At 44.1% G+C, this 13283-nt stretch overlaps 1 protein-coding gene across 4 annotated transcripts in view; it reads left to right on the top strand.

Moving 5' to 3' along the window:
- Positions 1-13162, top strand: part of cdc42bpab (CDC42 binding protein kinase alpha (DMPK-like) b) — a 61197-nt gene extending 48035 nt beyond the window's left edge. Inside the window, exons 21-43 of one of the 4 annotated variants that reach the window (XM_028398200.1) lie at positions 75-223; positions 309-400; positions 667-743; positions 1957-1995; positions 2480-2599; positions 3228-3311; positions 3395-3500; positions 3651-3787; positions 3994-4133; positions 4256-4337; positions 4434-4653; positions 4992-5054; positions 5145-5398; positions 5492-5616; positions 5722-5936; positions 6027-6124; positions 6272-6356; positions 6604-6727; positions 6949-7066; positions 7456-7558; positions 7650-7807; positions 8543-8617; positions 10126-13162. In XM_028398200.1, coding sequence (XP_028254001.1) covers positions 75-223; positions 309-400; positions 667-743; positions 1957-1995; positions 2480-2599; positions 3228-3311; positions 3395-3500; positions 3651-3787; positions 3994-4133; positions 4256-4337; positions 4434-4653; positions 4992-5054; positions 5145-5398; positions 5492-5616; positions 5722-5936; positions 6027-6124; positions 6272-6356; positions 6604-6727; positions 6949-7066; positions 7456-7558; positions 7650-7807; positions 8543-8617; positions 10126-10257 — 2796 coding nt within the window. In that variant the 3' untranslated portion in view covers positions 10258-13162. Of the gene's footprint in view, positions 1-74; positions 224-308; positions 401-666; positions 744-1956; positions 1996-2479; positions 2600-3227; positions 3312-3394; positions 3501-3650; positions 3788-3993; positions 4134-4255; positions 4338-4433; positions 4654-4991; positions 5055-5144; positions 5399-5491; positions 5617-5721; positions 5937-6026; positions 6125-6271; positions 6357-6603; positions 6728-6948; positions 7067-7440; positions 7559-7649; positions 7808-8542; positions 8618-10125 lie in introns of all 4 variants that reach the window. The other 3 variants (XM_028398199.1, XM_028398201.1, XM_028398202.1) reach the window with 3 other exon arrangements.
- Positions 13163-13283: the final 121 nt, after the last annotated feature.

The raw sequence follows: 13283 nt of genomic DNA, 5'->3' as shown, positions 1-13283 counted from the left end.
TTTCTCCCTTCTGCTCGTGCTTTTACTGGTGATTGTCATTCACTAACGTTTGGCTGTTTCTGTCTCTGCTTCAGGACATGCCGTGGAAAATGCGACGTTTCGCCAAGCTGGACATGTCTGCACGTCTCGAGCTGCAGTCGGCCCTGGATGCTGAGATCAGAGCCAAGCAGGGCATCCAGGACGAACTGAACAAAGTCAAGGCCAACAGTATCTCTACAGAATGGTACAGGCACTTTAATAAAATACACGCATGTACTGTGCAGTACATCAGAACAGTATCTGATGCATTGTCATCTCTGGTCCTCCAGTAAACTGCAGGAGGTGGAGATTAAAAACCAGGAACTCCTTGGTGAGATCGACCGGCTGAAGAAGGAGATGGATGAGTTGCGGTTACGACGGGGTGAATATAACAGCGGTTACTTTCCTTCTGTGCATTATGTGAACTATTATTATTATGTGGAGATTATCACAGTAAAAGCGGGTTAGGCATGTGTTTAAAAAAAATCATGTGCTATGTCCATGTACATGCATTGTTTCAGAGGTCATATGAACCCACCCTCAGTTCTTAGAAACAGTCCTGTGACTCATTTTGTTCCAAAAGTCACCCTTTGATATTTTAATATCATGTACTTAACTGCAGTTGTGTTATTTGTTCTGTGTCTATAGGTGTCAAGCACCAGGATTCCCAGAATTCCTTCCTGGCTTTTCTCAACGCCCCCACCTCAGCACTCGACCAGTTCGATGTAAGTATTTAAGAGGAAAAAAAACCTCCACTTTTGAATGCAGTCCATGTGAGCACACTGATATCTGCCTGTTGAAAAAAACAGTGACCAACGTTGAAATACTCTCTCTCTCATACAACAGTTTTGTTCATGTTTTCCTTCATTCTTTTCTTATTTTTGTTCACATTAATTTGTCTTTATTTTTGGTTGTTTTTCCTCGCTTCACTCTGTGCTACACCAGGACTCTTATTCTTCATCCTCATCTTCTTTAATTGAGTTTTGGGAAGATGTAAGTTTATCTTGGTTAGGTTCAGCTCAACGTGTCTGCAGGATTGTGAGAACTTATCCTAGATGAGAGCAATGGTAGTAGATGTGGTAGATGTTATGTGTATGTGTGTTCTGTGCCTGTGCATTAATGTTACCATGAGGAAGATTAGGTCCTCTGAGAAAATGTCTTCCTGACATCTAAAAAAGGAGTTTCCACTGCAGATTAAATATTCTGTAGTACCAATGCAAAAAATAATCAAACTATTTGGTTAATGTTCTCAAACCTTTGACTTTAATTTCAGATTTCTGTTTTTCCTTTTTTTACTGATTAAAAAACTACAAATATCAATTAGTGGCCCTTATGTCTTCAAGGTGGACATTTTTTCAGTTTGTTCCCTTATATGTATATGTTTGCTAGGCCTCATATTGTAGGTTAGTGGCCTATTCAAGTGGCTCCACTTTGGCTTTTTAGTGCTAGGACTTGATGAGAACTACCACTTTACCACATCATTTTTATCCACTGCCAGAACACTGTACTCCATACTGACTTTCCTAAGCTGCTACTTCCTATTTAGAATGTGCATTTTCCCATTATCATCCATCCACACTTTCTACCCTCAATCCATCCCTGATGGACACACAGTAGTCTCAGGCAGTGCTTACCAACCAGGCGTGCCTGCTCCTCAGCATGATAGTAAAGTTGTGATTTCATTAAAGGAAATTATTTTATCATTTAGAACATAAATTGAACTGTTGATAACCAAAATTACACCTGATGTGGCTCCATATTGAACTTCAAAGTGCTTCCAACACAATTGGTTGGTAATCACAGGCCAAATATTATACAGCCTACCATTTTCATGTCTCTCTCTCTCTCTGCCTGTTTAAATATTTGTGTCAGCCTTTCTGACATCCACTCATCTCTGTGTCTCTGCCACTCTCTGCCTCTCCTCCTGCCACACTGAAGCGCTCGCCATCCGTTGGCCCAGCTAGCAAAGGCAGACGTGTAAGCACCATCACTGCACTCTGCGGTCTTATCAAGCCTTTCTAAATGTGCTGTCTCATCACACTGATAGTGTGTGTGTGTGTGTGTGTATGTATTTTCTGTGGCTTTCTGATTGCATGGCTGGGTTTTCGATATTTGTGTTGTCACAGGGATTTGTGTTTGGATTTTATTTACTGGTATGTTGTGTGTGTTGGTATCTGTGTGTTTCTTCGTACTCTTCAGTGTAGCTCTGTGAATGGCTGTGCATGTGTTTATAGTGTTCAGTGTTTTAGCATGGTCATTGTGACACGGGGCTATGGTGAGTTTCCTTTCTGCTCAGTTATGAAACTTTTCCATGTGTGTATTATGGTGCTTTATGCTCTGTTGGATGCTGCATATTGTCATCTTCATCTTTCTCCTTCTTCTTCTACCTCTCCCATCCTCACCATTCCCACTTTAACCTCTCCAATTGTCTCTCTCTTCTGCCCTGCCTCTCTCTCTTCAGGTGGACTCTATGGATAACTTCACCCCCTCTAACACTCCATCTCGGGAAGATGACCCTAAGGCCCACCTCAAGTCCCGCTCACGTTCACCTTCCATGGCTAGTGATGTGGAGCCCATAGAGGTGAGACAATCCCTACAGTTCCCCTTCTCCTGAGATGCTAGTTAAGAATAGCTGTTTAGCTTAGTATTAGCATCCTCAGCGAAACACTCCGCAGCTACGGCTGACGTGGAAGAATGCAAATAAAATTATTGCATTATTGTATTGTGCGTTCAGCCCAAACTCACAAAGCTGAGATTGTTAAGTGGGTCACCCGTTGTGAATAGAAAGTAATGAAATTATGGAGAAATGCACAGAGCCAGCAGTACAACGATGAGCAGCACACTCAGGCCTGTAGACTCTAAACTGAATTGAACTCGGAATGTTCTCAGATTGCTTTAAAATATCTAGCAGCAAGTAAATACCTGCATCCTGACTGTGACTGATGGATTTTTGAAATAGTGTTTACAACAGAAAGAAGTGCTTGTAAACAACATCAGGAGCATATATAATTTCAGGATTGTAACATAAAAAAACTAGTCTTGAGGTCATCCTACACCTAATAAATAAAAGAAATGACTTTTATTGCCTCCTCCATCATCTATTGATGAATTCCTTAGGTGGCTGTTTTACCAAGACTGGTTGCTAATTTATTGTACAAACTCACTAAAGTAGAGTGCTACAGCTCACTGCTTTATGTCCTGTCATGCAGTTGATAGACCATCCGCCTCGGACAGTTCAGACCCCCACCATGCGCTCAGGAGGGTATGGCAGCATTGGACGTTCCTCACCTAAGGTAAGACCAAATAACTGTTTCACTGACAGCCTGTGCCTCGTGTTATGAGAGCACTAATTCTGATTCTCTCACTTGTTCTGCAGCCCAAAGCACATCAGTTTATAGTGAAGACATTTACCACACCCACTAAGTGTAACCAGTGCACCTCCCTCATGGTGGGGCTCATCCGTCAAGGTTGTACGTGTGAAGGTAAGAAATGGAAACTCTGTTTTCCTACTTTAATCATTTCTGTTCATGTTGCCTCCTGCTACAGTCAAAATAAATGCATGAAACCCAAAGATAACATTTGCAATTTAAAAAAAAAAAATTGTCCCTCTGTCTCCTTTTTTTTCTTTACAGTATGTAATTTCTCCTGCCATGTAACCTGTGCGGACAAAGCTCCAGCTGTGTGTCCTGTGCCCCAGGACCAGACCAAGGGCCCGCTGGGCATCGATCCACAGAGGGGTATTGGTACAGCATATGAAGGGCATGTCAGGGTGAGTCAGGACTGAGGAAAACCCTCAGTCTGTTAGTGGCTACAGAATGACTTGGTGAAGTCAGTTTGAAAGAATGCAGAAACCTCGAGACACTCACTGGTCTCTGAGCTGCTAATGGAATGTGAATACAAATACACCATTCACACTTGCACAGAGGTAAACATAACAAATGGGTGCTCTGTTGCTAAACTGCGCCTGTGTTGTAGGTGCCCAAACCTACCGGGGTGAAGAAGGGCTGGCAGAGGGCAATGGCTGTGGTCTGTGACTTCAAACTGTTCCTGTACGAACTTGGAGAAGGAAAAGCAACACAACCGAGTGTAGCAGTCAGCCAAGTCATAGATATGAGGTAAGAGAAGCACCACAGGCTCTTCACAGCTCCTATAAATACTTTGTATTGTAAACTGAAGATGCCCTATAAAAGGAAAAGCAATGCCCTGATTCTCTGATCTGTCTCGTCCTGTCATCCAGGGATGAAGAGTTTTCAGTCAGTTCTGTCTTGGCCTCTGATGTCATCCATGCCAGTCGCAAGGACATTCCCTGTATATTCAGAGTGAGTCACTGTTTTCCTTCAAAAAGCATCTGCATCACTTTCAGGAACTGCTTTTGAATGTGAAATATGATGAATACTTTCCCCCTCATTTCCTAGGTGACAGCGTCCCAGCTCTCCCCCTCCAGCAGTCACAAACCCTCCATCTTGATCCTGGCTGACAGCGATTATGAGAGGAACAAATGGGTGGGCCTTCTCAACGAGCTCCACCGCATCCTCAAGAAGAACAAGCTCAAGGAGCGCTTTGTCTATGTCCCCAAGGAGGCTTATGACAGCACTTTGCCCCTCATCAAGACGACACAGTCTGCTGCTATCATAGGTCGGCATACAGCACTCACATTTTACTTTTGAAAAAAGTACACACACCGAAAATGGTACAACTTCAAGAAAATATGTCACTGCAGATCAAGAAATATGTCCTCAACCTTAATCTTGACATCAGTCTGTGTACAGTCATTATATCAAAAATAGGTAGCTCCCTGTTTATTCGAACTATTTTGTCTGTTCGTACCTAATCAGATCAGACAGAGCCTCCAGCCTCAGCAGTGTGATTATGTCCATGTTTTGACAATAGGAGCTGACTTATTTTGTACAGAAGCCTTTTCTGTTCCCATACTGGCATTGAAATGTCCATCTCTTTATTTGTTCTGCTTTCAGATCATGAGCGTGTCGCCCTGGGCAACGAGGAAGGCCTTTTTGTGGTCCACGTCACCAAAGATGGTAAGATCTACTTCATTATCATCATGTTAGACTTGTCAGACTTGATAAAAGTAGTGGAATTGTGAACTGTCTTCATATGACTTCCTTCAGAAATAATCCGGGTGGGAGACAACAAAAAGGTGTATCACATCGACCTGATCCCCCAGGAGCAGCTGCTGGCGGTTATCTCTGGCAGGAACCACCACGTCCGCCTCTTTCCCACACAGGCCCTGGATGGGCGTGAGACCGAGTCCTACAAGCTGGCCGAGACAAAAGGCTGTCAGACTATTGTCTCTGGCCCTGTCCGTAACGGCTCGCTCACCTGCCTCTGTGTAGCCATGAAGAGACAAATCATATGTTACGAGGTCAGAGAACTCACACCAGCTAATGCTTTGTTTTTTTTTCTCACTCAATTTTATGCTTTGCTAAAAAAAAAAAACTTCATTGTGATCTTGCAGGTGAATAAGAGTAAAGTGCGTCACCGCCGGCTTCGGGAGCTCCAGGCTCCAGGGCAGGTTCAGTGGATGGGTCTGCTCAGTGAGCGTCTATATGTGGGCTATCAGTCCGGCTTCATGCGCTATAGGTATGTTTATTCTTGTATCTAAATACAGTAGACATGTTTGTTTTGTTTTGGTTTTAATGTCCATGTAATGTTGAGTGAATTTCTGACTTCTGAAAATCTCCATAGCGTCCATGGTGACATGTCCCCAGTCAGTCTGCTCCACCCTGACGACCACACCTTGGCCTTCATCCCTCAGCAGAACCTGGATGCCCTCTGCGCTGTGGAGATTTCCAGCAAAGAGCTGCTGTTGTGCTTCAGCTCTGTGGGGGTGTACGTGGACTCGCAGGGCCGCAGGTCGAGGCAGCAGGAGCTGATGTGGCCTGCTGTTCCCAATGCTGCCTGTGAGTGCAGACATTTTGTGTTGATGTGTTAAAATAATACATTGTGTGTCATATGGTGTCATATAACCCAAATCTCTCCTTTTTCTTAAGGTTACAACGCTCCCTACCTGTCAGTGTACAGTGAGAATGCTGTTGATGTGTTTGATGTCAACACCATGGAGTGGATTCAGACCATTCCTCTCAAGAAGGTTGGTGTTTGAGCAGTGGTGCAGGGGCATCTTTGGCTCCACCTGGTGGATTCCCCAAATCAGAGAGATAAATAAAATGATCAGAGTGAATGCCTGTGTGAAATATTTAACATTTATTAATCACGGCGTCCTCTGCTTCTTCTACAGGTGCGACCTCTGAATGTTGATGGCTCTCTGAACCTGCTCGGTCTGGAAACAGTGCGCCTCATCTACTTCAGAAACAAGTTGGCTGGTATGAATTCTTGTGTTGAGGACAAAGGATGCTATTGTCATAGCTGTTTAGAATAGCTCAGCAGGATATACTGTATACACTGACAGTTGTCATTCCAGGACCTGGAATCTTAAACCGCTGGTGTTGTAACCTCTTGTTTGCTTTGTTTGCCGCTCTCACTCTTGTCACTCTCAGCCACCAATGGTGAATTTGTACTGCTTTGTAGTTGTCAGTCTAACATGCCTCCGGCTTTGTTGTGATCTTTTAGAAGGTGATGAGCTGGTCGTCCCGGAGACGTCAGATAACAGCAGGAAGCAGATGGTGCGCAGCATGAACAACAAGAGACGCTTCTCCTTTAGGGTGCCTGAGGAAGAGCGGCTTCAGCAGAGGAGGTAACATACCTGAAGCACTGTGTGCGGAGCTGTACACTGCATTCAGCACAAAAAGAGGAAAAAAAACAGTTGAACATGTTCTGGACATTTAACCAACTTAAAGTTATTTTATTGTTTAATGGAGGAGAGCCAGGGGAGCCGGCTGCATTATTAGTTTCACTTAATCTGACTCTGACAGAATCTTTCTGTGGCTCTGCTCATGTGTGTGTTTGTCATTTCAGAGAGATGCTGCGGGATCCAGAGATAAGGAAACAGCTGATCTCCAATCCCACCAATTTCAACCATGTGGCCCACATGGGACCAGGAGACGGGATCCAAATCCTCAAAGACCTACCCATGGTACAGTTTCAAGCATGCACGCTCATATTAGTGTATGCAGTGTCTATGTACACACACACGAAACACAAACACACACTTTATACTTCGATGTCAGCATGCCAACAAAAGAATAATTCAGTGTAAATGAACCTGAAATACCAAATCACATCATGAACCCTTCACCCTTAGTGCGCTTTATTCACTACGACCTGAGCTGTTTGATGTTCATCCATGCATGTTTGTGTTTTTGGCCAAAATCTCACATCAGATCACATATTTGTGTTTGAGCATGTTGTGTTTGCTGCTGTGCACCCTTCTCACTCCTCTGCCCTTCACTGCACTTTGTCCTGTGTGCGTTTGTTTGTGTGCATGTATTGCGTGTGGGTTTAAACCAGAACGTCCGTGTTCAGGAGACTCGTGCAGGATTCAGCGGTTCAGTCAGCATCCCTTCCATCACCAAGAACCGGGCCGAGCCGGGCCGGTCCATGAGCGCCAGCAGCGGACTGGGCATACGTAAGTAACCTCAGCCACCTTAGTAAAGTTTATTAGATAGCATCATATTGAGTGCTTCCTCTCAGCGACTCCTCCTGTCTGCTCTGTTCAGGCTCGTCCTCTCAGAATGGCAGCGCTCTGCGCAGGGAGCTGTCAGGCGGAAGCTACGGATCCAAACGCCAGACCATGACGTCTCCATCCGAAAGCTCCCTTTCCTCTGGTGGTGGAATGGACTGTGGCGACGCTCCGCTCTCACAGTTCGACAGAGAGGTCAGTGCATATGTGGAAACCAAACATACAGCTTCATGTGCGGTTGACTTAAAGGATCTGAAGAATCACATCTTCAGTAACAAATTAATCTGGTCAGGGGTAACAGACATTACCAACCATTGGTGCAAACTTGAGAACATTAAATGTCAACCCAACATCAGCTTTGTATGATCGTGATGATGATTGTTCCCTTGTCATTTGAACGTAGAAACTAGACATGAAATACATTTGAACATAGTTCCCATTGGTTCCCCTTTGAAAACAGAAAACTCCCTTTTTGTCATCAGTCACAAACATCCCAGCATCCGCGATCTCATCCCACCATCCGTGTAGCTCTCCCGGCATAATGGCTTCCTGAAATACTTGCTTTTAGGTTTGTGTTAGACGAGCGTTTGCCTCAGAAAGATGCACAAAAATATCCCTTTGACAGTTAAAATCTAACTAGATTCATGCTAGTCCGTGCAACAATGATCATAAACAAATAGTAGCCGCAGTAGCTTGTGCAGTTACGGGCATCTTCTACTCCGACACACCCAACCTCAAACCACCTGCCATTCTCTCCGTGGCTCTCCATCCTCATGGCCCACAAGCCTGGAGGCCATCAACTCCATTTCTTGCCTCCCTCCACCTCAACCCAGCTGTGTCCTGCGCTTCCTGCCTGCCCCCCCTCTCCTCCCTCCCACCCCAGCATGTTGTCTGTGGGCTGGGCGCTGAGTCTATAACTCTCCTCTGCAGTGGCAGGCAGTCTCACCGTCGGAGAAGACCCCCGATCTGAAAAGGGCTTTAAGGACCCTGCTTAGTAAGATGAAGGTAATGTTTACAGCTACAACAAACACATTTCAGAGCACCGTGTCACTGAATACACACCCACATCATGCAGAACACAAGTGTTGTCAGTACAGTATCTACAAGCAGACACTTGTCAGTGTACACTGAACTGCTGCCCCCCCCCCATTGCTGCACCATTTCAGCCCCTTCACACCAACAGTATCAGATGGTTTGTTGCATCTTTCACTGAGAGCATCCGCTGCACCATCAGTCTGTCTGTCATCTGGTCTTCATTGGGAGCTTTGGTTGCTGATGGAATGGTGCAACGCTGTTTCCCGTCGCTGCCCACCCCAGCCAATCACAGAGCATGTCTGCTTCTATACTGCTCCCTGGTGGTTTACCCACGTTTCTAACCAGGAGGTGTCCAGTTCAGAGCACAACTAGGCCAGGAGGACATATAATTATAGTCAGTTTTCAGGCTTTCCCTGGGATCAGTGGTTAATTTCCGTAACGAAAATCCTTTAAAATTATAGGTGAGACTGGTTGGAAACTAGGTGATTGAGCACAGTTCTGCATGGTTTGAGTGAATCCTGATGCACATGTGTGTCTCATATGACTGATAAATATGATTTGTTTTTACAGTGTTGTAGCTGGGCAGTGTTCTCTTCATTACAGTATCACAGAGTAAAACATGTTATTTCCTGATGCCAGTAGGTGTCACTGTGATTATGTCTGGTGAATGGTGGAATGTCCTCAGCCTGACACACTGTTCTGAAAAAACCTCTAAGATGAGTTGATCTGATTATCTAGGAGGGGATTGTAAAGTGCCCACAAGAGACTCTTTTTGTGGGACTTGTATACGTGGCTTCTGACCCGTTAAGGCTGCTTTGGTGGGTTTCATGGTGAAAAATATACAAAAGCACAGTGTAAGTTAAAAATGGCACCCTCTGATTTATATTACTCTAATGAAGAGAAAACAGCTGCCCATCTACATTGGCCTGTGAAGTGCAGTAGTGTGTGTGAGAGAGCTCATGGAGATCCAAAATGTGTGATTGACTGTAGCTTCAGTCTGTTTTACAGTCGCCCAAACGTTGGTTGACATTAACACTGAGCTATAAAATGATGCAGCCATCATGAATTCCACACCCATAGCATTTACGTGTTTTCTTCAGATAAGGCTGATGCGAGTCATACTGTATGCACAGTATGAGGTGTGATCCACACAGTCCACCCCCCCCTCCTCATCATCTGCCCTTTCTGCATGTTTGTTTTCCTTCGGCTGATCATTTCTGGTCAATTGAGCTGTTCATCTGCTGATGATGTGGAATATAGTGGAAGATGAGTTGGGGGTGGGAGGAGCGTGATTCAGTCTGAGTTCACACATTAATAAGCAGAGAGAAACAATGATACATGTGTAGCATTTTAAATGTTGCAGCTGCATCGCCCTCAGACAGGCTCCAGATTAGTAGATTGATGTATTTTTTGGAAGGAAACCTCTAATTATCTTCTATTTCTTTTCTTTCCGACTCTCTTCCATTTGTCTCTTCCAGGACTCGGACTCTCCTCGTCACTCCACAGCCTCCAACAGCTCCACCTTCAGCAGCCCTCCTAGTCCAGCCTCACCACACAAGACTAAGTCCCTGTCCCTGGAGAGCACAGACCGGATGGGCTGGGACACATGAGCCCCAGCTGGCCTCTCGCCCATCCAACTCCATCGACCCACCGACCGACAGCACAGGACTCCATCTTCCTCCTCTTCCTCCGCCACTGCAGCCTCACATCTGAATACCCCCCTCCTTCCACACCCCAGACCCCTCTCACTGCCCAGAGAACTGCACCTCCTGATAAACATTCGTCCCACTACCACCCCAGTTTCTCTCTCAGCGTTCTTCCATGATGGGGCACAAACACTGAGAAAAAGACGTCTCTGTTGTCTCTTTGAGGGAAATTCTGAGGCATCATCAATTTGTGATGGCGTACATGTGGGTGCTGATGTTTGAGGGTGCAAGAGTGTGTGTGTGTGTGTGTGTTTGAGAGAAGCTGAATGCACCTGCGTGTGTGCATGTGTTTATCCAGACATGATATAAGAATGACAGCCTGCCGTCTTAGCTCTTTTTTGCTATCAACACTACTCCCCCCCCCCGAGTCAGAGACTTACATTGCAACACTAGAAGAAGAAGAGAAAATGATTTGTACTTGTACATAGGACCAGATGGGTTTCAGGGGACAATATTTTAATTTATTTATCAATCTTTAGACAAGGAAAGGGAGGTTTCCTGCTTCATGGCCTGAAGCAGATGGGTGGAGTTTAAAAATCCCCCCCCCCTCACTTCTCATGGTTACTTTTTTCTTTGGTTGCTGCAGATATTTAAAAGAAAAAAAGGCAAGAAAGGAAAGAATTTTTATTTTGCTCCTGATACTAAGTGCAGTGACTTTATAATACTTTTTATTTTGGCCATCAGCGAAAAGCCTAAAGCAGCGGATCTTTTGTGCTACTCTCCTCCTCATTGGTTCAGTGCAAGTGACATCATCCGGGGGCAGCCAGGAACATGTCACCTCCATTGTAGCGTAGACGTTCCACTTTGCTGTACAAGCAAAACTGACCAACTCCCATCACAATAATGTACATAAGTTCAAAGTAGAGAGTAATATATGATAAGGAAAATACTATAGAGAACTACACGGGAAAGAAAAAAATCCTCTTTTACTTGTATTTTTGTTTTGAGTGATTTGGGGTTGTATTCACACATAAAAAGCCATTTTTAACCACTTTTTTTTACCGAATCATTTTAGGTTTGTTTATTTTGTATTGTATGTATGACACGTGTGTGTGTGTGTGTTTTCCCACCTAGTCTGAGTGAATACGCTCACGTATGGATCGACACTACTGGCCGTACTGTAGAGTTAACACGTGCATTTATCATTACGCTCCTGTCACATATGTGTTTACACACACACACACACACACACAGACTAAGGTGGTGTTTTTATGCAGCAGATGCCTTCATCCTGCTCCTCCTCCGACTGTCAGAGGTGAAGTGGCTCTGATCTTTTCTGTGTGTTTTCAACATTGGCTGGATGGACGAGGTCAGTCCTTCCACCTGGAGAGATAAGCTCGATTTAACCAAAAATGGACAAAAGAGGGAGACTTTGTGACATTTGTTTTGTCTTTCTCACAGCCTTTGCTTATTTTGAAGAATGTTTTGATGATGTGTTCATTAACGGCTACTTTTGCAAGAGCTCCTGATTTAAAAAAAATAAAAAACACTAAAGTAAGAATGTAAACACTTAAAAGCTGCAAGAAAGTCGGCACTTGGGTTTCTGTTTGTCTGGACGAGATGACCTCAGCGCTGCCAGTTGTGTGTAAAGTAAGCAGAGCTGTGGCTCTGAATTCGTCTCCAGGCGTTTTTTTTTTTTTCTTTTTCTCTGGCAGAGTGGAAAGGCATTTTTATGGCATGGCGGCTTCTGGCTGCAGAGCAGGGCATTCACAGCCAAAAACCTGTTACCTCTGTTCATCTCCTTCAATCTGAAGAACAGACACCTTTACCTGAGGATGTGTTGTGTTGTTGGTGATTAAGATGCTGCAGACGGTTTCCAGTCCTGGTTTCAGAGTCCTGCTGCGTTATATATTCCACTTGTCTTTGTCAGAAAGGGAAACAAAAGTACTTGGTGGTCATTCCTGCCGATCCCCCCTGTTGAAACATGCAAAGTAGCTCTAAACAACCCATTCCAAGTGTTTTTCTTTATGTATGCTAATTTTTGTATTAAGAGCGAGGATTCTGAGCTGGTTTTATTCCAAATGACCACATCGTAGAAAACTTTTAAAGCTAGCGACTCTCCTTAGTTCCTGCTGGAGATTATCTGTAGAATGTATTAGCTGAGGGGTGGGGGGGATGGATGGAGAGGAAACTGTCTTAGCCAGGTGTTTTAATATTGGCCAATATTGTACAGAAAAACTGATTTCAGAATTAAGGAGAGCAGAAGGGAAACTCAGGAAATATCAGAACCAATGAATTCTTCTGATTTTAGATGAGCGTGTTTGAAGCCTGTTTGACTGGTTGGGTGTCAGGAGTTGAGTGAGGGATGCGGCCCGGGCGGAGACGGCAGGGGAGAGGATGAAATGTTTCAGGGGTGAGGGGGTGACAGGTGGTTTGATGGCTGAGTGGTGCCACATTGGTAACATTTAAGTGGAAGAAAATCTACGAAAATATATTCAAACGCCTTTGCATTTCAGTGAGGTCTTATCTACAGTACCTTCTATATTGTTTTGCTCTTTCATATCATATTACACACATTTTTTTTCTAGGATTGCTTTGTAATAATTTGTACAGTTTTGCATGTTATAGATGTAATCATTTTTGTTTTCGGTTTGTTGTTTTACTTGCTCCTTTTTGAACGGTTTGGGCGTTTTACTGAGGATAACCCACTACAGGTGATGTAGATTCTTTTTTGCACAAAAAATATTTAAGGTGTAAGGTCAAAACAAAAAATATTGTATGGAACTGGCTGCCACACTTATGTGGAGAACTCATTATATTAACCTGACTCCGATGTATTTCAATAAAGCGGAGGGCTGTTACAAATACACACTGTGTGTGTTACTGTCTGTTCATTCATCTTCATCGGTTCTTTAAAAAAAAACAAAAAACTTTATTACAAATGAACAACAGAAGCTCAATTTGTACAACTATTCACAAGATTTGCCACT

This window comes from Parambassis ranga, chromosome 24, assembly GCF_900634625.1.
Source record: "Parambassis ranga chromosome 24, fParRan2.1, whole genome shotgun sequence".
Classification (NCBI taxonomy): Eukaryota; Metazoa; Chordata; class Actinopteri; family Ambassidae; genus Parambassis; species Parambassis ranga.
Note: the sequence above shows the minus strand (reverse complement) of the source record. Positions and strands in the feature narration are given on the sequence as shown.